Below are 21,452 nucleotides of genomic sequence, written 5' to 3' on the forward strand. Positions count from 1 at the left end.
CATCCCCGTTTTGGGCCCATTTCGGAAGCATGCAAAGGCGAAGTTCGGTTTGCAGGAAACAATGTAGGCTGAGCGCTTGTCGAGAAACTCAGTAACCGCCGAGAAAAAGGGCCCGGGGCCCCGACACTCACCTGCAGCTTCGCTCCGTTGTTGGAGAGACAGAAAAACATGAGGTTGGCTCGAGTAACGCGAGAAGTAAACAAATAAATGTACAGGGGTACGAAAACGAAGTTCTCATTGCGCAAAGTTTCGCCGTTGCCGAGGTCGCGGGAGGAAATTGTAAAACGAAGCGGATTTCCAAAATCCGGTGCTCGGGCCCAGAGTCTGCAGAAGAAAAAAAAAAAAAAAAAACGAAAAAGAAAAACGCAGAAAGGTAAAAAACTAGACGCGTGCATGAGCTGCAGAGTATGGTGCCCAAAGACATGGGGAATGGTGGAACGCTCGGGCTGCACCATGATTGTGCCGGGCTCTGCGGAAGAAGTCACGCACGTTGCCCCAAATCTTGTTACCTGCTGCCCCTGCGCGGTTCTCAACTGAGCCCCGCTGACTGGATTAAATCAACTTCTTCCGTGCTACGCTTGCAATTCTAGTATACGGTATAAGCTGGCGGCAGTCAATGGGCGTCGACTGCCGTTAGAAACAAAGCTCTGGTACGCTGTACGATCTTTTTTAAGGGTTGGTATAAGTGTTGTGGTTAGCGCCCGTATTAGCAGTGACGAAAGCGAAAGCACTTATTTCTGCCATCTTCCCTTTTCTTTCCTTAGTCATCAGTAAGTCATTAGGTGTATTATCAAAGAAAGCAAACGCTAATCAAATGTGTGCGGTCGCAGTTCTGCCATTTATTCATCAAAAACTGCTGCAACGCATCACATGCCTAGATAACTTTTGGCGATCTGTTTGTGGCAATACAGTGCGATCTTTAAAGAGTAGTAGAACATGCTGATTCCTGCACAGAAACGCTGCCTGGCGGTACGCTAATATTTAATGTCGGCAAAATGCAGAAGTTTTTTAAAGCTGCGGAGTTAACGCCATACGTATCGCGACGTACGGCGCGACCTATCTTAAGGAGGAAGGAAGGAAGGAAAGAGTGGAGAAGGAAAGGCAGGGAGGTTAACCAGTTCAGGACAACCGGTTTGCTACCCTACACATGGGAGCGGGGTGAGGGGGAATGAAAGATGGGGAGGAGAGAGAGAGAGAGCACATAACGTACACAGCACACACATCGTCAGTCACAGTCCGTCACTCTTGCGTGATGCGTGACATCACTGTCATAGCCGCTTGTCCAAGCCCGTTTCCTTTAAAAACCTAAGCAGTCCCTTCGTTGCTTTCAGCTGCGATGTCTTCTGTCGACGACACGCGAGAATGGTTTCAATTGACAGTGGTCGATTGTCCAGGTGTGCTAGAACGGACGCCAGGGACTGTCTCGGAACATTATATTCAGGACAGTCGCATAGAATATGTTCTAGCGTCTCCTCGCAAAGACAGGCATTGCAAAAAGGGTTGTCGGCCATTCCAATGAGGAATGAATAAGATTTCGTGAATGCCACCCCTAGCCATAAGCGATAAAGCATAGTGGCCTCTTTTCGGCGGAGTCCAGTTGGCATACAGAGATGCATCAAAGAGGGCAGGTGGTAGTGACGATTGCTCCGGTTGGTCTGGCTGCTTGGTGTGCACCATAGAGAGAGCGTGATCTCCTGTGCAAGCACTCGAAGTCTGCTGGCTGCGTCGGACCGTGAGAGCGGTATGGCCTCTTCCTGTGTGTCGTCAAGAGCTGCCCGAGCGGCATTATCGGCGTTTTCATTCCCTATGACGCCGCAGTGACTTGGAAGCCACTGAAACGTCACGTGGTGTCCTTTCTCCTGTGATGTATGGAGTAAGTATCTAATATCGAATACGAGCTGTTCGTATGGCCCGCGACGCAGAGCTGATAGCACAGATTGTAGGGCTGCCTTTGAGTCACTGAAGATTGACCATTGTCGAGGTGACTCCCGATTGACGAAACGAAGTGCCGCACGAAGAGCAGCTAGTTCCGCAGATGTCGATGCCGTTGGGTGGTCAGTCCTGAAGCTAATGGTAATAGCTCTTGCTGGGACAACCACAGCACCGGACGAACACTGGAGGTTTGTGGAACCATCAGTATAAATATGTACACTGTCCGCATACCTCTCGTGTAGAAGAAGCAGAGACAGTTGTTTCAGCACAGGTGACGACAGCTCAGATTTCTTCTTGATTCCTGGTACACTGAGATGTACTGTGGGGCTAATAAGACACCAAGGGGGTATCGATGGTTTAGATGCAGCGGTGAAGCCCGAGGGAAGTTTGTCGTTGTACTTGATGATAGTTTTAGAGAACGATGCTTGGCGCCGGTCCGAAGGTAGTGTTGCAAGGTGGTGATAGGGGGCACGTGCAAAATGTCTGATGTGCGTTCTCAGGGCTTCCACCGTAATGTGAGTTTGCATCGGATGGTCCCGAGAAATCGCAATAGTTGCCTCTGTTGACGTGCATCTGGGTAAACCAAGGCAAACTCTGAGTGCTTGAGCTTGTTCTGCCTGCAGAACACGAATATTTGTCTTGCAAGTGTTGTTCAGTACAGGTAGACTATATCTTAAAAACCCGAGAAAGAGAGCTCTGTAGAGTTTCAGCATTGCCTCTACTGACATCCCCCATGTCTTTCCTGTCAAGTATTTAAACAACTGGGAAGTTGCTGTCAGGCGCCGTTTCATGTAGGCCACGTGTGGGCTCCAACAGAGGTCTCGGTCAATGATTACGCCAAGAAACCTGTGGGTTCTGACATAGGAAATGGTCCGCCCACTGATTGAGATGACATAAGGCGTCATTGGTTTGCGAGTAAATGCCACTAGTGCGCATTTTTCTGGTGATATGCTGAGACCTTGTTTACACAAGTAGCTCGCTGTCAAAGTTGCTGCTCTTTGAAGCCGCGCACGTATCTGAGGACGTGTGACTGCCGAAGTCCAGACACAGATGTCGTCTGCGTATATTGAAATCTTGATGGTAGTTGGTAAGTATTCAGCAAGTCCAAGAAGAGCGAGGTTGAATAGCGTCGGGCTGAGAGCACCGCCTTGAGGAACGCCTCTGCTCGTATAGCGTCGCGTAGTCGGGCCATCGTCAGTTAACACAAAGAATGATCTTGCAGATAGGTAACTTGCAATCCACAAGAAGACTCGACCACCTAGGCCAACCGTCGCAAGAGCATCGAGAATGGACTCATGTAATACGTTATCGTATGCGCCTTTCACATCTAAGAATAAAGCTGCAGATAAACGCTTACGGGACCTTTCGTGCTGAACATACGAAACGAGATCAACTACATTGTCGATGGAAGAGCGGTCACGTCGGAAACCAGCCATGGAATTCGGATAAATCTTGTAGTGTTCAAGGTACCATTCTAGGCGGCCAAGGAGCATCCGTTCCATTACCTTGCCTACACAGCTGGCCAGCGCTATTGGGCGGTAAGAGGTGAGCTCGAGTTGGGATTTGCCCTGCTTCAAGAGTGGCACCAGGCGGCTTACTTTCCATTCGTCAGGAACGTTTCCCTCCTGCCATGAGGAGTTGTAAAGGCTCAACAATTCTCTCCGTGCAGATTCTCCAAGATAGCACAAGGCTCGGTATGATATACCATCTGGACCCGGAGATGAAGAGCGCCTGCAGAGAGCTAGTGCCGCCTCGAGCTCCTCCATTGTAAATGGAAGGTCCATGCGGCAATCCCGGGAATGGGGGACGTCACCTCGGGCTGGAGGATCTGGACGAGTCGCTTGGTCGGCGATCATAGCACAAAAGTCCTCTGCGACATCGATGTCTTGCCGCCCTTGGAAGAGCGCGAGCGCCTTGAATGGAAAACGCTGTTCCGGAAGGCAACGCAGACCTTGCACCGTTTTCCAAATGTGAGACAGTGGCTTGCGGGGGTCTAGTGTCTGGCAAAACGTTGCCCAACGTTCCGATGCTAATCTATCCATGCGACGTTGGATCTTCTTTTGCATCCTCCTGGCCGCCCTAAGGTCATGGATTGATTTCGTACGCCGATATCGACGTTCCGCCCGGCGACGAAGTGCTCGTAGTCGCTCTAATTCTATGTCGAAGTCGTTTCGCTTGGAAGAGATCGTCATCATGCGGGTGGCGTTTTGCATCGTACTTTTAATTGTTTGCTCTAACCCGGATGGTAGGCCCTCGCGGCAAGCATCTTCCATATCAGATTTGAAGGTGGCCCATTGAATGGTCCGAATGGTCTTCCGTGGACCAGATCTAGACGACAAGCCTTTGATGTTAAGATAAGTGGGAATGTGATCACTCCCATGCGTCTCAATGTCTGGAAACCACTTCACACATTTGGCGAGAGAGTTGGAGACGAAAGCAAGGTCGAGGCAGCTGCCGTATGTGACGCCTCGAAGAAAGGTGGGGCTACCATCGTTCAGGAGAGTAAGGTCATAGTTGTAGGCGATGCTTGCTAATCTTCGTCCTTTTGCATTGGTTCTTGTACTTCCCCATGCCGGATGGTGTGCATTGAAATCTCCTATGATGACCCATGGGGCAGGACACACACTCAAGATATCTGCTAATCTTTTCGTTTCAAAATTGCTTGAAGGCGATATATACACGCCTATGAGAGTAAACAATAGTTTGTTCTTTTTAACTGTGATGCATATATATTGATTGTCGTCGTGAGGCGGAATTGGTTGCAAAACATAGGTAAGTTCACGACGAACAAAAACGATGATTTTGCTGCATGCACCATTTGTTGAAGACCTAATAAATTCGTACCCTGACAGTCTCATTGGTTTCGACAGGTTGGGCTCACAAATGACGATGAGTGGAAACGCATTGGTGTACACAAACTGACGAAAATCTGAAAGGCGTGATTTTAGCCCTCTGGCGTTCCACTGGATGACGGACGCTGCCTTGACTTCTTTTCGGAAGGATGGGGTATGGGTAGCCATCTTTCTAGTTGAGGGATTCAAGCACTGGGCTTAAGGCGTCCAGCACTTTAAGTGCGCTTCGAGCAGATGTTGTCCCCATGTCGACTAAAAGTGCTCGGATGGCGTCCATGAGGGAACGCAGAACCGAAATGACTTGACGATCTGTTTTAGGTGCATCATCCATGACTGGAGAAGGCTCCGGTTGGACGACGACCTTCTGAGGTTCCTTGGCAAGGGAGCGGCTCGGTAGCGTAGGCCATTCCTCTAAAGAAAGAGTCTTATCCGCTTCCTTCGTGGAAGTGGTGGGCCTTTTCGCGGCGCGACTAAGTGGTGCCGCAGTGGAGTGGGCACTATCACTTCGAGCATGCGCCTTCTTTGAAGACGTACGACGGTGCCGACGTCGACGCCGACGCCGGACTACTTCGGCTGCCTCCCTGTGTGTCGAATTGTCTCTGGACATTTGCTTGAGAACCGCGCGCTCCGTCTTGATGCGGGGGCAGTCTTTCGAAGAGGCAGCGTGAGGGCCATTACAGTTGGCGCACTTCAGAACCGTGGCACCGCAGGTCTCTTCTGCGTGAGGTTCAGCACAACGGGGACACAGTAGCGGGTTGGGACACACGCCCTTGACGTGTCCTAGCCGGAAACACTGATGACATTGAAGCGGCTTCTGGATGAATGGTCGAACCGGATGACGGAAATGTCCGACTTTAACGTGGGATGGTGTACAATCCCCCTTGAAAATTACTTTTACGCAGCGCGTATTCCCAAGGCGGCGCACTTGCGTAATGATAGTGCCCTCGTTTGCCGGCTTGATGAGGCTAGGTAAGTCATCATTGGGAATGGCAATGTCGATGTCATAAATTACACCGGCTATGGATGTATCGTCGGTCGGGATAAAGGGGCGCATCTTTGATGCCGCCTAGCTCCGTGATTGCTTGAAGTTTTCCAAGCGCACTCACGTTGTACACGTCTATGGCGAGTATATTCTTCCGTGGATTTATTCTGATGTCCTTAATTTGATCTGGCACCGCACATTCCAGAAAAATGGATAGGGCTTGCCTGTTCAGTAGTCGTAGGTTGCTTGAGGGTTCTTCCGGCATAAAGATGATGACGTGTGGCCAGCGCGCAGGCCTTGACTTCATAGTCGTTGTACTCGCAGGAGTTGACGGCGATGTGTTGACGATCTTTCTCTTCGCCCTCTTGCTCCGGACGGGTATGAAGCTGTCGTCGGATGAGTCGTCTTCCGACATAGAGTACAGCTCGGTGTCTTCGGTGTCGCTGGGGGAGCCAACTCGCTTCCTTGCGGTTGACGGCCGTGATGACTGCTGGCCAGGGGGGCCTCTGGAGTGCTCCGCGTCCATGGCCGCAAGACGGGGAGGCGAGGCACCTCGAAAGGCGAAGATTTCCCCAAAAATTCAGAGAGCACAGAGACAAGTGTTCTATCAAGAAGACACTTCGTCGTCGTTCATCCCTCTAAAACGAGATGTTCAATGCCACACTTGAACATCTCTAAAACGAACATTGAACATCTCTAAAACGAGATGTTCAATGCCACACTTGACGTTGAGTGACGTGACGTTGACTTGACGTGACGTTGACGCAACCCCTGCCGAAAATCTTGTGCAGAACCGCTACGTTTACGCAGGGTTGGAATATATCCGTCGCGTGCTGGAGAAGGCAGCAAATTAAAATGGCTTCTAGGATTTTACGTACCAGAACTACGATATGATTATGAGGCATGTTGTAGTGGTGGACTCTGGAATAACTTTGACCACCTGAGCATCCCTGACGTGCGCCTAATGTGACGACACGATCGTTCTTGCATTTCGCCTCCAGCGAAATGCGGCCGCCACAGCCAAAATCAAACCCGCAACCTTGATCTCAGCATTACAACGCAATAGCCACTAAGCTACCGCGGCGGGAATGGGAAAGGTATTGCACTGAGAGAAAAACTAAAACGCCTGAGAGTCTGTCCGAAGGCACCTCCAAGGTCACGTGAAGGTCTTCTTGCACTTAAAATACCACAATAAAACCGCGTACCGCGCAGCACGTCTATGAGCATTGCTTTTCTTCATTTGGCTGTGTTGAAATAAACACTGGTACTGATCAAGTAGACAGCCTTCAAAGAGAAGTCAGAAGGGGAACTGTGTCAAATCGGCGGACTTTTTTTTTTACATTTAATGGCAAGACATCAACCTTGTTTTAAAATTGACAGCTCTGTTTCTCTGTTCAGAAGCATGCGTTCGTACCTTGCTCATCATGTGCACAAAATAATAAATGTCACAAGTGCGGCATCTTCATCCGTTTATTTTGAATGCGTAGGTCCGTAGGCAGTCACATCACTAGCTGCGACATTCAATTTGTACGGACGGATCGAGAAACCTGCAAGCTGCAGTGGCAGTCTTTATGGCTTTCAACGGGAATATTCTTTGGCACAATCCACATACACAAAAAAAAAAGTTGAATGCACTGCATACCTCCAACCCTTGCGCTTTCCGTCCACATACCCAACTGCTCGTCCGCGTTGGCACAGCGGCTCTATACATTGTATAACCATCATCGATCAGACGGCATTTGTTACTAATCACGTTGACAGGACATACGAGCGAGGTACTCAGTCAGCTAGGTCAAACTAGGTCAAGCTAGGTGTTCGCAGATCACTCAGTGACGTGAAATTGCACGGCATAATTGCAACTGTGCAGTACAACTCCACATCTATGACGAAGAACGAACTAGCCTTCCCAGAATTTTTCAGTGGTGTATTGCATTTCTCCCACAGCAATGTTCCCAGGAAGCTTATTGGGGTGCGTCAGTGTGTCCTAAGATAATATGAATAGCGAAGCCGAGTTCTACCTGTATTCTCTAGAGCACCTGCCTTTCACAATAACGACTCTTACAACGGCTACAGTTTGCGCTGGTTAAATTTTCGTCAGAAATTATCATCGTTCCTTCGAAACAAAACACCCAACATGGGACCTCCTGCAGACCTTTCCTGTGCGAAAGCATTCATATCCGGAAAGACATTGTGGAATCTGTGACGTTGTGACGTCATACGATAATACCATAACTGCGACGTCTACAACCCCAGCTTGATTCTTCGTTTTCCTCAAGCGGGTCTCTTAGCTCTGCCCCTGAACCTAACGAAAGCACCCTTGCACCATCGACGAAGCGCCTATGAAATTTTCTGCTAAAAAAATCCGCGCCTCTTTTTCATTCTTAACTAGAATGATAAAAAGGATATGTTCGCGCCCAAAGACGGCGTGCCACCTACTTCTTGCGCTATGAACAGGGAGGGCTACGCACTGTTATACGTATATCTCTATCATTTTATACACATAGTTCATGTGGAATAAAAAGCTTGTTGCAATTAATGCCCAAACAATGATTTTACAACGTATCAAAGTCATAACAACGCAAAAACATGACAAAATAACATTAAAAGCAACAACCATTGATACAATGTGTCGCAACGCTATTGTATACCAAAACAACCTCATAAATAAAAAGCAGTATAATATCTACTTAACACTTGTATATCTTGAATATTGCGAAAGATGTGTGCAATAGTTTGCGTGACATCAAATAATGCCGTCCAATGTAATGTTCCTGCATGACCCCTGGAAATCTTTATAAGAGGATACTAAAGGGAAACACTAAGTTAGTTTTATCTGATAAAGTATTTTTTCAGAACTTTATGTTCGTTAATTTCGCCGTAGCGTATTTATTATTAAAAAAAATGTGGTTGATCCCTCTTATATAGGAATCGGTATAGAACACGAAAGTGAAACGTGTCTTCAATGACATGCGGCGGCACCACATGCTACTTGCTCGAAAGCTACAACGCGCCGCAACCGACTGCGCTTACGAACGCGCATCCAAAGTGCATCCGAAGCGCAAGCGACGCGCGATGCGCCGCTCGGTTAGCACGGTCCCAAACAGTGTCGCCGTCTGGTGGCCTCCGGCGGAAGGCATCACCGGCGGTGCCAGCGTCTCCCATTAGAAACGCCCGGCGGTCGGCACACTAGTAAGTATATTCTAGGCACTATAGTCGTAGTGATGAGACCACCGAAGCGTTCACTGTCGGTGCGCGTTAGTGTCATAATGCAGTACTTCTCTTTTCTGCTCGTAGGCGGCGGCACCGCCCCGAGCAAGAGCGCAGGTACACGGAGGAGTGTTAGATATATAAGGCGCGTCTGTGTAGCTCTCTGCAATTGCGTTTGTGGCGCAATGGGTTAAACGCTCGGCGATCTATCGTCGCGGACCGAGAGGTCGTGGGTTCGATTTCCAAATTTTGCATGTTTGTGGAACTTTTTCTTCTGGTTTCTTTCTTTGTATTATGTTCGTGTACATTGTAAGCTGACGTATTTCCGTGACGGAAATACGTCACTGAAGTCTTGGTGGACCCCGGAATAAAACACTTTCGTGTTAAAAAGAAAATTAAGATCAAACTTCCATTTTTCTATCTTTTCAACGAAGCCCCAGCGCCCATACGTCAGCGTGACGTCATGACTTTTGACGCGATTCCTCGCATATGGGCAGTTGTTGAGCAGTAAACTGTTCCAGAAACTAAAACTCACTCTCTCGCTCCTATAGAATGCAATGTAGTTCATGTTCACCGATTTAAAAAAAAAACACAAAAAAAAACACTAGAGCCGAGAAGAGGCTGCCAAAATCCATGACGTCATGGCTGGTGCGACAAATCGAAAACGGCGTCGCCACTTGTGTCTTCTTTTTCTTTTTTGCTTTTTTTGTTCTTTTCCGACTCATAAAGCCTCCTCTCATGATCGTAGTGATTCTTCTGGTATTTTATAACGGTAGTCGACTAATAGAGCTCAACCCATTTTGATCTCTAGTGTCCGCTTAAGGCACCTTTGCATGACACTCCTTGGCCACGGGCCAAATTACTCCTTGAATCTGACATGTTTGCAATCTAACCCCGTTAGTGTTGATATCAATCGCCTCGAGTAGCGATGGCCGCTGTCCGAGTGAATCAACTTTTCCGGATAATACTTGTCGAGCCGCTCGTAAACGCGCGTCACTTCCTAACCCTGTCCGGAGAAGCGCTTCATGATGTCCACCAAGTCATCGTACACGGCTTCCTTGGCGGTGACTCCGATGGCGAACTCCTGGTGGCTGAACCGATCGTCCGCCACCCGGAAGTCGAGCACCAGATTGGGCAGCTTCTCACGCAGGGTAGCCATGTGCTCGGCTGAAACCAGGGCGTCCGCTTGGCTCCAAAACAGGGCCACAGGCGCCGACACGCGCCGGAAGTCGTATTCCGGGGGCGTCGCCTGTATAGTATCGCGTGAAAGCATCAAGCAATCGCATTCCTCGCCCTGCAGTCAAAATCACACATTGCTAATGGCGTTATCTCATTTTCAAGCGCTTGAGCATGCTAAATATCTGTTGCAGTGAATCTTTTAAAAAATACAGCTCATCGTGTTTTTCAGCGTTCTGGTCACCCCTTTAAAGTGAAGCACTTTCTTCTTCATTTTTATTTCTGCACGCACTAACCTGTATTGTCGCTTTCAACTTTCGCTAATATTATTTTTTTCCTTCCATTATATCACTGGAATAGAGCATCAAATCATCGTTCAATCTCGCTGTTCTCATTCGCGAGTTGAAGATTCTTCTGAACGAGTGTTTTTTTCTCTGTTTACTGCATTCATTCGCATATGTGTCTCTGCTCTTGAAGTGATGAGGCAATTTAGTTGAACAGGGAATGTCACTGAAGCCGATGTTTTTACCAGGGGACGTCTCTGCGTCAGGAAAGCAACAGATTTTCTTAGCAGACCCCCGCCCCCATTTCCATGTCATGTAAACACACTGCATATAAAAACACTACATATAAAAATTCAACATAAACGCGTTGCTATGGAGGCAGTTGCTGTCCTGGCGAGGACCAGTCCCCTCGTCGAAACGTTGGCTTTCTTTGTTCGAATACTGCTCATCGTGTCAAGCTTCCATTTTCCTGTGGGCTAATAGATCATTCGGGTTTGTGCTCTTACAGATAATTCTGTCACTGGAGTTTACTAACGTTTTTTTTTTTACTTGTACGCTTATCATCCTAACTCACTCTCCCTCGTTCCTCCTCCTCCTCCTTATGTAGTGCCCGTATGAACATTATTATGGGGTACATGAACAAATAAACAAGTTTCGAGTGGCTTCAAATGGCTTTGTTTGTGTCTTTTTTTCGTTATATGCCGGAAAGAGATTCACCCAAGCACAGTTCATTCATTCATTCATTCATTCATTCATTCATTCATTCATTCATTCATTCATTCATTCATTCATTTACATCCTAGAGCCCCCGAGGAGCACTTTGTAAACGGGAATACAGCTTTAGAAGGACGACAAAAGAATGAACATAAATAGGGGAACAATAATCAGAAAGAAATATGTGATATGCAGTGATTATGAGCCTTACGTTTTTCGAAATCGCTAGCGCATTGATTAAAGTACATCAAACACTGGTTCCTTGTAAGACAAAGGATCACTTTATACAAATCAGGAAGATGGCAGGTAACTAAAGCTCAAAATATACAAAACCGGGCGGGTATCGTTATGTTTTTCGTTAAACCTAACGGGGTCACTCATTGACAAGATCATCCTTGGGAAGAGCAGTCGAAACTTGATTGATTGATTGATTGATTGATTGATTGATTGATTGATTGATTGATTGATTGATTGATTGAATACATGTATGAGGGAGAAGATCATAGCAATACCATAGTCACAGGTTGAGGAGGACAGTGTATAACGGTTGCATGAAGGTCTCGGAGCCCACCAATGTCGGCCACCACATCGCTCTGACAGTGCAAAACAGCGGCAGACCACGTGATCTCCATCATAAAAGCAATCATTTGGTCAGAAACAAAATCTTACCTTCCCGTAGACTTCTATGTTGCGCTGTGCTCCGTAGTCAAACTTTCCAAAGCGCCTCGTTGTGTAGACCTGAAATCAGGGAAGAGAACATTTTACAGGTAATGCCGCAGGCCAAATAACATGCCAGTTAAGGGGGAGTACCACAGCCCACTACAGTTAACGTCGGCGTCTATATTTTTTGGTTTTTCAAAAAAATTGTATGATTACACATATACATTATGTTTCAGAGTGGTGTCGACAACAAGCTTTCAGACAAGCGTTACTATTTTTTTTTTCCTTGCAGAACATTCCCGCGTTCTTAATCTCGCCCAATAGGGAGAGATGATTTTGCACCCGCCCCAGATTACCTCCAAAATGCGGTGCGTGGGCCAAGTATGCTCTCAGCTGCGCGGACGGACATGCGCGGCCGCGGCAAGGCTATATAGAGACGCCCACCTATGCCTACTCATTCTTCAACGGCTTGCACTTCGGAGGCTATGACAGCCGCGATGTTATCGAGTGTCTCATTCCAGGAATCGCCAGCCGTTTGTGCGCAGGCGCGAGTACGAGCGGGTGCGAGAAAATATGGATGCATTTGCTCCTCGAATGTCTGGCTTTGCCTAGGTACTGCAGATAAGTTTTTTTTTTTTTTTTTGCTTGCATTGTACGCGCTTGTCCCTAGGCTTGCCGGTATAGCGGAGTTAGGTCTGCTGGCGCAGTGCAACGGCGTGGACGACTTTTGGCGAGATCGCGCGCGCTGGCCATGCATGCCCATGGATGCCCATGCGCGAGTTCGTTTACGCTCCGACGCTCGCTGCCGGCATGGTGAACCAGGTGAAGCAGTGAGCACTGACACCCCATTTGGTGATCTTCGCGCCTAAAGGTAAGTCGGAAGTACGCGAATCCCAGAAGCTAAAGGTACGTCGTACAGACTTTCTCGCGCCGTACGGCGCTCCACCTTCAAAATAACATCACTGATTTTCCCGGAGGAGCAGTATGGGCTGTAGTAGAGACCGGGCCTGCTCTCCTTGAGCAGTATCTTCGCTCGTGCCAGGCTTTTCGAATGCTGAAGGACGTTTATTTAACTCAAAGGGTACCACACACACAAAAAAAAATGCTTTTGAAAAGTCACGGAGAGCAAGCTCAGACATTTAAGGAGCAAATGCCCCCAGGTTTTCTCTCTCGCACCCGCTCGTACTCGCGCCTGCACACAAACGGCTGGCGATTCCTGGAATGAGACACTCATGCGATGTTCCGCCCACTGAACGGCGCACAGTTTAAATTTGTTTTTAGATTTTCACGCAGACTCACTTCTTCCGCTTTTGGCGCTTACGACACGCTGAACTAAAGTCAGAGGCTGCCATCTAACAAGGCTTGCCGAAGCTGCTCGTCTTGCGTTAACCGGTGCAGTGCATTTTCACCACTCTGTCCACCTTTGCAGCCAACAACGGCACAAGGACGTCGCTGTTTCGCGTTCATTTTCAGACAAAGGCTAGTGAAGAGCGTCTGCCACAAATTACACAGCTCCGAAAAGGACAAACGCCGCGTTAGCGCTGTATGTCTACTTGCGTTCAAGTGAATCTGTGTGTGCACACATATTACACAGAGCGAAAGACGTACTGCAACGCGTAAACGCGCGCTGTGATAGCGGTGAGCGAAACTTAGCGACGAAACGATCTTGCACTGCAAAGGAAGCGCCACAACTCGAGCAGACAATGGCGGCCGAATGCCCGAAGTAGAAAACTGTATCTTACAGCGAAGCTGTATATGGCTACCCCGGCAAATTGTCTGCGGCCGTGCGTGTACACCATCGCGTCTACAAATTGAAATGTCCGTTGCATCGATCGCGCAGAGTGTGCTGCGACAGTAATCGACATCAGGGCAAGACTTAAAAAAAAGGCCGTTTCGCCCGAAAGGTGAAGCATCAATTGTGATAGCAAATCAGTAGAGAGCTATACGGAGTAAGGATAGTAGTTTTATCGGCTGTATAAACTTTGATAAGTTCGCTTACTAACTGAACTAACAAGCATGGTGTCCGCGCGCACAAGCACACATGAATAGATCACACTCGATGACCGCACACAACCGCTGTCAAAACGCTGGCGTGAGCAAGCGCGCTAGCAGCAGTGATCAGCGAAGGTTCGTGCGGTCTATCCCTTGAACGGAAACTGAGCGGCGAAAGCACAGCGCATACAAAGGTAGGAGCCGTGTTGCATATCGCTTTCAAGATACGGTGCACGCGATCACCCGCCGCCGCGCAAAGTACAAGTACGCAGTTGCTCGGAGAACAGAAGCCGCACCCCCTCCCTGCCTACCCGCGCTGCCGCGCTGCCTACGAAGCACGCGTCCCCCGCGTGCTTTCACGCACACATACAGCATGCAGCGCGCGGTGACGATTTCATACCCCTTGGACTTCACACGGAACCTCAGGGCTACGGCGAGGGCAGAAATCCGCTTGGAGTGTCCATATAATTGCTATCGCAATAAAAATTCCAGTGACGTTCACTTCGTGAACGCGGGTTACGTGCAAGCATATGGACGCCGCGAACCTGCACCGCGGTGTAGCACCGCACCAACGGAAAGAGCACGAACGAGGTCGCAGACGCTACATTGATCTCGATGGTGCGACGCCTTGTGGTAGTGGCGCTTGAGTAATGTCGGCAACAGCTTTGCTGTACATCAACTTTCACAGGATGGAATGAAGGCGGATTTTTTTGTGTAGACACTCTGAACGTAAGTGGTATTTTGTAAATTTCTAATGCGTCAAGAATCATGAGTATTGTTGCGATTGCATATACTTTTGTTGCCGTTGACCGAGTTAATATTGCTCGTGACGTCTTCACACATCTATCAGAAAGTCCTATGAGGGCGCCTTGGAGTCATCATGTGTGAAGCCCCCCGAAGGGCTTTAATCATGTGCAGTTCAGGTGGCGGAAATTTGGCGTGACCGATCTTTACAGAGGTATTGTGCGTTCGCCGCTGCATGTAATTGTGTAATATTTTGCTCAGGTGTTCACGGAAGCATTCTCTCCTATCTAGCATCATTTATTTATCAGCTAAAAGAGCGTTACAGGGCTCCTTTAAGCCACCATCCTTCACGGCTCATCCTAGCATGTTTTCGCTCGCACTCATAGCATACGGCTAGAGGGACGCATTTGGATCTTATCACACTCTCTTTATACGGATAATCGCGGGGACGGCAAAAATTCGCCTGGTGTGTCCAATAATAGCTATCGCAATTAAAAAAAAAAGCATACACGACCAGCTGTGCTGTCTTCGAATCCCCTTTCGCGTACTTTCAGTCGTCTCCTCCCCTGCTTTCGGTGAACACTCACAGAGACTGTTGATCATTAAACGGTAATATACATATTACGTGCATGCTCACACTTAAACTTTCCGAACCCGCCATGGTTGCTCAGTGGCTATGGGGTTGGGCTGCTGAGCACAAGGTCGCGGGATCGAATCCCGACCACGGCGGCCGCATTTCGATGGGGGCGAAATGCGAAAATACTCGTGCATTTGGATTTGGGAGCACGTTAAAGAACCCCAGGTGGTCAAAATTTCCGAAGTCCCCCACTACGGCGTGCCTCATAATCAGATCGTGGTTTTGGCACGTAAAATCCCATAATTTAATTTTTTTAAGCTTTCCGAACTGCAGGTTATGGTCTCCTTTTACTGTGGCTCACCTGACCCATGTGCTTCATATTCTTGTAGGATGTCCCCGCAGGAGTGTCCTTTAGAAAAACTGGCATGCGAGTCTGAAAAAAGAAATTAGCGTAGCTTGTACTGGAGGCTCAATGCTAAAGAGACAGTGGAGCTGATGGGCACCAAGCTAGTCGTGGCTTTTGGGCTAGGTTAAGAACTACCAAGTCATCCCCATCATTTTCCGGAATTTATTGATTATTGAACGATTACCGATTAGCTATTTATTGGCTATCGATTGGCTATCGCAAGGTATTGGCCATGTACTTGGGCTAGGCTAAGCACTACCAAGTCATCTCCAGCATTTTCCGGAATTTATAGATTATTGAACGATTATAGATTAGCTATTTATTGGTTATCGATTGACTATCGCGAGGTATTGGCCATGTATCTGGGCTAGGCTAAGCATTACCAAGTCATCCCCAGCATTTTTCGGAATTTATTGATTATTGATCGATTATTCATTAGCTATTGATTGGCTATCGATTGGCTATCGATGACTGACTAAGCTTAAGTAGTCCCAACCATACTTAGCTAGACTTATCCAGGCTCAGCTTCTCGAGTTCGCAGGGGTATGTGCCATTGCGCTGGGACCCTTTCTGCACTACCTCCAGGATTTTGCGGCTCGCGGCACACATTACGGCCGGCTTAAACAGCTCCGCTATTAAAAGGAGGCAGGGAGGCATTTTCAGACTTGCGCCCTAGCAAAGCCTAACTGCCAGCGTATTTTTTCAAGGTCGTTACTATATGTATACTTCAAGCTGTGTCAGTATCCCGGTACACTGTTCAGTTAGTCGAAGTAGCGCGTTAGTGACTGCTAATCTGACAACTTTATACATTATGATGCTCAGCGGTCTTCCTCACACGTTTTTCTCAATATACGCCGGCAGAAGCCGTTTAGGCCTTCATAGCCACGCAGTTTCTCATTGCAGTCAGCCTCTCTATCTCTTGACTCGCGACAAGCGAGATGTTGTTTGATGCTTGCTATAAGCGGTGACAACGCAAGAATTCAGCACAAGCTCCACCCACTAAAAGGAAACCACTTGCCCGTCCTTCGCCTCTGAAAGAGATCCCAGCCAGCGAATGTAGTATGTTCGCAGCTTAATTACTTTACTCTGCTACCGTAAATTCCAGATTAATCAGAATATAAAAGCTCGTTGTTTCAGACTATAATATTACCTTCGGATGAACGCTGATATCAGCATCATCCGTAAAATTTGCCAAGACGTTGAGGCTTCTTTCTAAAACCAGTGACACAAAGACTGATCTGCATGGAGAAAATAGTCGTTTTAAACACCGAGAGCCGCTTTAAGTCAAGGAGAGAAGCGAACGTAATTGGCTGGCTCATCTGTGCATCGAGTTGGACAGCTTGCATATAACCTTTTATTCTTAGGTTATCTCCAGCTATATATAGATAGAGCACCCGCGATTGAAGGTCTTTATTTATACTGTTTAAACTTTTTCTTTTGTAATAAATATGAGTTCTTTGCTCTGGAGAACAGCAACTTTTATACCGTGGTTCAACTCTGTAATATTCGCAACTCAATTATGGATAAAGTTGTCACAAACAAGACATGCGGCTTTTGACATTTAAAATTTTCTAAAGTAAATTTCGGCGATACTATCCTAAATTAATGCAGGATTCCCATCGTAGACACTGCTTTTTTATCTCTCTTCAACACGTGCTCACCGCATTGATTGGTCGAGTCTGCTGGCCGGCGATAACATTTATGATCCATGGACAAATGGCCCGGGTCACAGGGTAGCGGCATATGGTTGTCACGATGAAGTGGGTCATTCGGTCGTGGGAGAGGAAGTCGTACCTGCCGAACAGCGCCGCGAACGCCTGCGCGAGCAATGAGACGTGCACTGAGGTCGTACAGTGTCTTTAATAACGCGTACCACAGAGTTCCACAAGAAGAATACACCAGTGGAAAGAACCTGTGCCAGCTGAAATAGCTAAGCCACCGCATTAATAATTGGCAGTACCAAGTGGGCTTTGCTGTGTTGGCAGTTGGCTCCATGGCAAAAGCACTTTTTTTTGTTCTTAAGAGTCATTTAGGGCTTTCTCAAGTCTGGAGCGCCTCGTACTCTGCTTTTCATCGCTGCGCAAATATAAAATCTTCATTTTTAATTAATACTGTCATTACCAAGAACATTCGTTTTCCTTCAAGTCTGTTTACATGATGCAGTGCAAGAGCTTCAAATGTTATCTTTAATTTGCCCAATAGGTGATATGCAATACGAATAGTGATCGGGCAACACTGACCGCGTCCGCCATCTTCCCAGAGTCGCAGCTGCGAAGCGCCTGTACGTTGTGGGGCGTACTGCGGCTCGGGGGTATCGCCGCTGTATGGCTATGCAGGTCTCTAAAGTGCAACAGTTCATCGCCCAGCAATTAATGAAGAGCAAATTTCACTGCGAACCCCCCCCCCCCCATGATGATGATGCTGTGGCCGTACACCCATTGGAACCGGGGCTGGTGCCATGTAACTTCTGGCCAATAGTAGTGATAGGAAAAAAGACTGCAGAGTTGTGCGACCACGCAGAATCGGAACCCAATTTACAGCTACGCTGTTTCTTTCCGAGCAGTTGCAATAAAAATTTCAGTCGCATGTAAGTAAATTACACACAAAAAGAGCAGTTGCTTTTTTCCAACCGCTCGCTGGTATTAGCAACGCGATACCTACGTCGAGGTTCGGGTGGCCATATCAATCACGTGTTCACCATAGAAATTTTCATCGTTGAAGCCGTTAAGTACGCGTCTTATTTTACCGTACACAGACCGATATTATGCAGGTCACGCAAGGATCCGAAACCATGGACAAGTTGAAATCTGTAAATAGAGAGACCGGCATATCGTATATACCATGTGTTGCTTCAATGCACCGTTCTCCAAAATTAAGAAAGCGTCGTTTACTTTGACATATAGCAGGGATGTGTTGTGCCTGACGGTTCTTTTCTTTTAGGGGCGAAGCTCCTTATAGCGGCACCCGTTCCGTCCCCGTCGTCGTAGTAGTAGTGTGTAACCAGTTTGAGAGAAATGAGAAAAAAAAATTCCGAAGTTGTGTCCGTAGCGCGGAATCGAACCATGGACCCCTCGCTCCCGAGCGCGCGGCGTTAGCCCACTACGCCACGAATCACACATAGACACAAGCACCACGATGGCCATAAATACCCAACATTAACGAAAGGCCGCGTTTCTAACGCGTTTGTGCTAGCGCGTTACGGCCCGTGTAAGAAGCTGGTGTAAGACGCTGTGGCCTCTCCGCCTTACCTTCAACGCGTTTCGAACGCGCTGCCCAAAGCGGTGGCAAGTCAAGTTCAAGTCGAGGAGCGTTTATGAATACGGGGGGTATACTCTCTCAGCAGTCATGTGATGGCGTCGGCAAACGCGGTGCACGTTCCGGCATGTGTAAATGGCTGCGTAAGAAGCTGTGGCCGCTCCCCCTTACTAGAGAGTACTGCACGTTTCTAACGCGTTTGTGCTAGCGTCCCCTTAAGCGGGAGATCCGATGATTCCCTCCGGAGCTTCGCCCACTCATCATCATTCACCCCGTGGATATGCTGTGATTTTTCTTTCTTTTCTTTTTTTTTCTTTTTTTTTGACAGATCTACACGCCGAGAGATCGCTATCAACATTCATGACGTTAAGACGAGATGTGCGGGACCTTTAGAAAATTGTTTCCGCCAGTTTTTTTTTTTTTTCTTTTTTTTTGTCGGCATATTTTATACCAAGCCTACTTTCATGATAAGAAGGCTTGCTTTGATATTGCAGCTTACAGTAATACAAATTCAGTAGATACAGTGTAAGTTAATATTGCTCTTGCCCCTTTAAATTCAAGATCGGCTGCATAATTTTCTTCCTGGTTGATATCGAGAAATTTCTGTGTGTGACATTCGTCAATCAGTTATTCACTTTTCAAGCGGGAGGAACTGACATTTGAACATCCACCTCTGGAGTAATTGTTGCTTGAATACCACATAACGTCGGAATTCGTTTTGTACCGATTTACACACTTTTAGAGGTGAAATCATTTCAGTAAGCTGGCCACCTTACTAAGTCAAGAACTCTACGAGCAGTGTAATCGTCTACAACCAGTGGATGTTCTACTCACCGCCAGCTCGTTCAATATGGGCAGAATGCGAGGAATTGGTGACGTCATGTTGTGGAGGCGTATTGCCGGTGCCATAGCCGAAAACAGCAGTATCTATGAGACGACGAGGGAAACAAGATAGGAGAGGGTATTTTTTGCGATTTGTTCTACGGAAGAAACAAGCTAACGACGATAAGTCAATCGCTAGAAGTGTTTAGAAAAGTGGTAAACTGAAAACACGCAAGTGATCTTAGTGAATATGTCAAATCGACTTACTATGTTGGCGTCTATATAACTTGGTGCGCCACTTCGGCGCTGAATATTAATCATATAAACACTGTCGTTTGTTCAGTGAAGCTTTACTGCTCGCGACCTGGTTTCATTTTTTAAATTTTGACATGAGCAGCATTTGTGCACAAGTATGCATAATTCTTTGTATAATAACACTGAGTGTGGGTATATACAATACAGCTAAAGCCAATGCGAATCCCAAGGCAGGTCAGTAAGATTGAACTCCAAGTCATGCTTTCCCCATGCATAAAATATCGGGTTCACCGGCGCGAATGTGCATCAAGAAAGTGGCCTCCGAGAGCGCACGCGTGGCGTCGTGCACGCATGCAGATGTACATTAAATTAAATTTTGGGGGGTTTTTTTTCGAGCCATAACCGCGATCTGATTACGAGGCGCGACGTATAGTGGGAGACTACGGATGAATTTCGACCAATTAGTTTTTTGTTTTTTTTTCAACTTGCACCCAGTGCACAGTGCACGGGTTTTTTGCATTTCGCCCTCAGCGAAATGCGGCCGCCGCAGCCGGGGTTTGCTCGCGCGACCTTGTGCTTAGCAGTGAAACGCCAGAGCCACTAAGTAACTACGGCGGGTGCATGTACTATCGACCAAAAAAGTTTACAGACCAAGGGATCTGGCAAAAAGCTGAATATCTCCGCAGCCTCAAAACGCCAGCCTGGTATTCCCATTTCCAGCCTCTACTGGTATATGCGAACAACATTGTGATGTACGATTTTACTGGCTTCTTTTAAAGGCTGCTCGGATATTTAGCGTTTTCTGAGATCCCGTGGTCCGTAAACGTTTTTGGTCGATAGTACATGTACTTCGCTGGCTAAAACAAGAGCAAATAATGTGCTGACCCTAATTCCCGAAGTCACGTTCATTCCCTCGGCGACCTATATTCAGTTACTCTAACCATTCAACGGGTATTCTAAGCAATACATAACCTTTCCAGCCCCATTTCTACCTCTTAATATCAATTAGGATGTCAACGGCTTGTGTTTTATCCGTAACCAATGCTTATGTCATTCCATCTCTTACACGCTGGCGCTTAAGTGAGATCACACGTTTAGTAGCACAGCAATATGTAGGCTTCATGGAAACATTAGCAGGATTGGGAGGATATTCGAAATTTCGAGCGCGAATTCAATGGGCTGCTAGAGGGTGCGAAGTTGAGCTTGTTGGTACGGCTTCACTACGAAGAAGCAGCACGAGAAATGGGTCAAGAAAGAGAGGTATATACATGTTGCAACACTTCGCAATGTGGTGAACACGCTTTAAATCATGGATCGAGGATGTCAAAGAAGTGCGACGTAATGCTAACTCATTGCTCGCGTTTACCGCTGAATCACCACTGAATGTTATCTTTTGTGGTGTTTTTCTGTCATGAAGACTAATCGAATGACCTTTGCTCGTTCATTCAGGAATTCACTTTGCAATTGTCGAATATTCGTCTACAAGCAAAAAGATCCATACAAGTTCGACATGCATTCACTTGATGCCTTTTTGTTGATTTCTTCTTTAAACTATATAAGCCTTCCGGCAAGTCCCCCGAATAATAAAAAAATG

General features: G+C 47.3%; 1 protein-coding gene across 4 annotated transcripts in view; it reads right to left on the minus strand.

Annotated features, from left to right (window-relative positions):
* Positions 1-9,402: 9,402 nt before the first annotated feature.
* LOC119445197 (lipase 3-like) overlaps positions 9,403-21,452 on the minus strand; it is a 47,005-nt gene continuing 34,955 nt past the window's right edge. For 3 of the 4 annotated variants that reach the window (XM_049664247.1, XM_049664246.1, XM_049664248.1), the window contains exons 5-9: positions 19,616-19,708; positions 17,188-17,343; positions 15,482-15,553; positions 11,817-11,885; positions 9,403-10,222 (exon numbers count right to left, since the gene is read on the minus strand). In XM_049664247.1, the coding sequence (XP_049520204.1) occupies positions 9,974-10,222; positions 11,817-11,885; positions 15,482-15,553; positions 17,188-17,343; positions 19,616-19,708 (639 nt within the window). In that variant the 3' untranslated portion in view covers positions 9,403-9,973. The remainder of the gene's footprint in view (positions 10,223-11,816; positions 11,886-15,481; positions 15,554-17,187; positions 17,344-19,615; positions 19,709-21,452) is intronic. The other variant, XM_049664245.1, reaches the window with a different exon arrangement.

The sequence above is a fragment of the Dermacentor silvarum genome, chromosome 3 (assembly GCF_013339745.2).
Source record: "Dermacentor silvarum isolate Dsil-2018 chromosome 3, BIME_Dsil_1.4, whole genome shotgun sequence".
Classification (NCBI taxonomy): Eukaryota; Metazoa; Arthropoda; class Arachnida; order Ixodida; family Ixodidae; genus Dermacentor; species Dermacentor silvarum.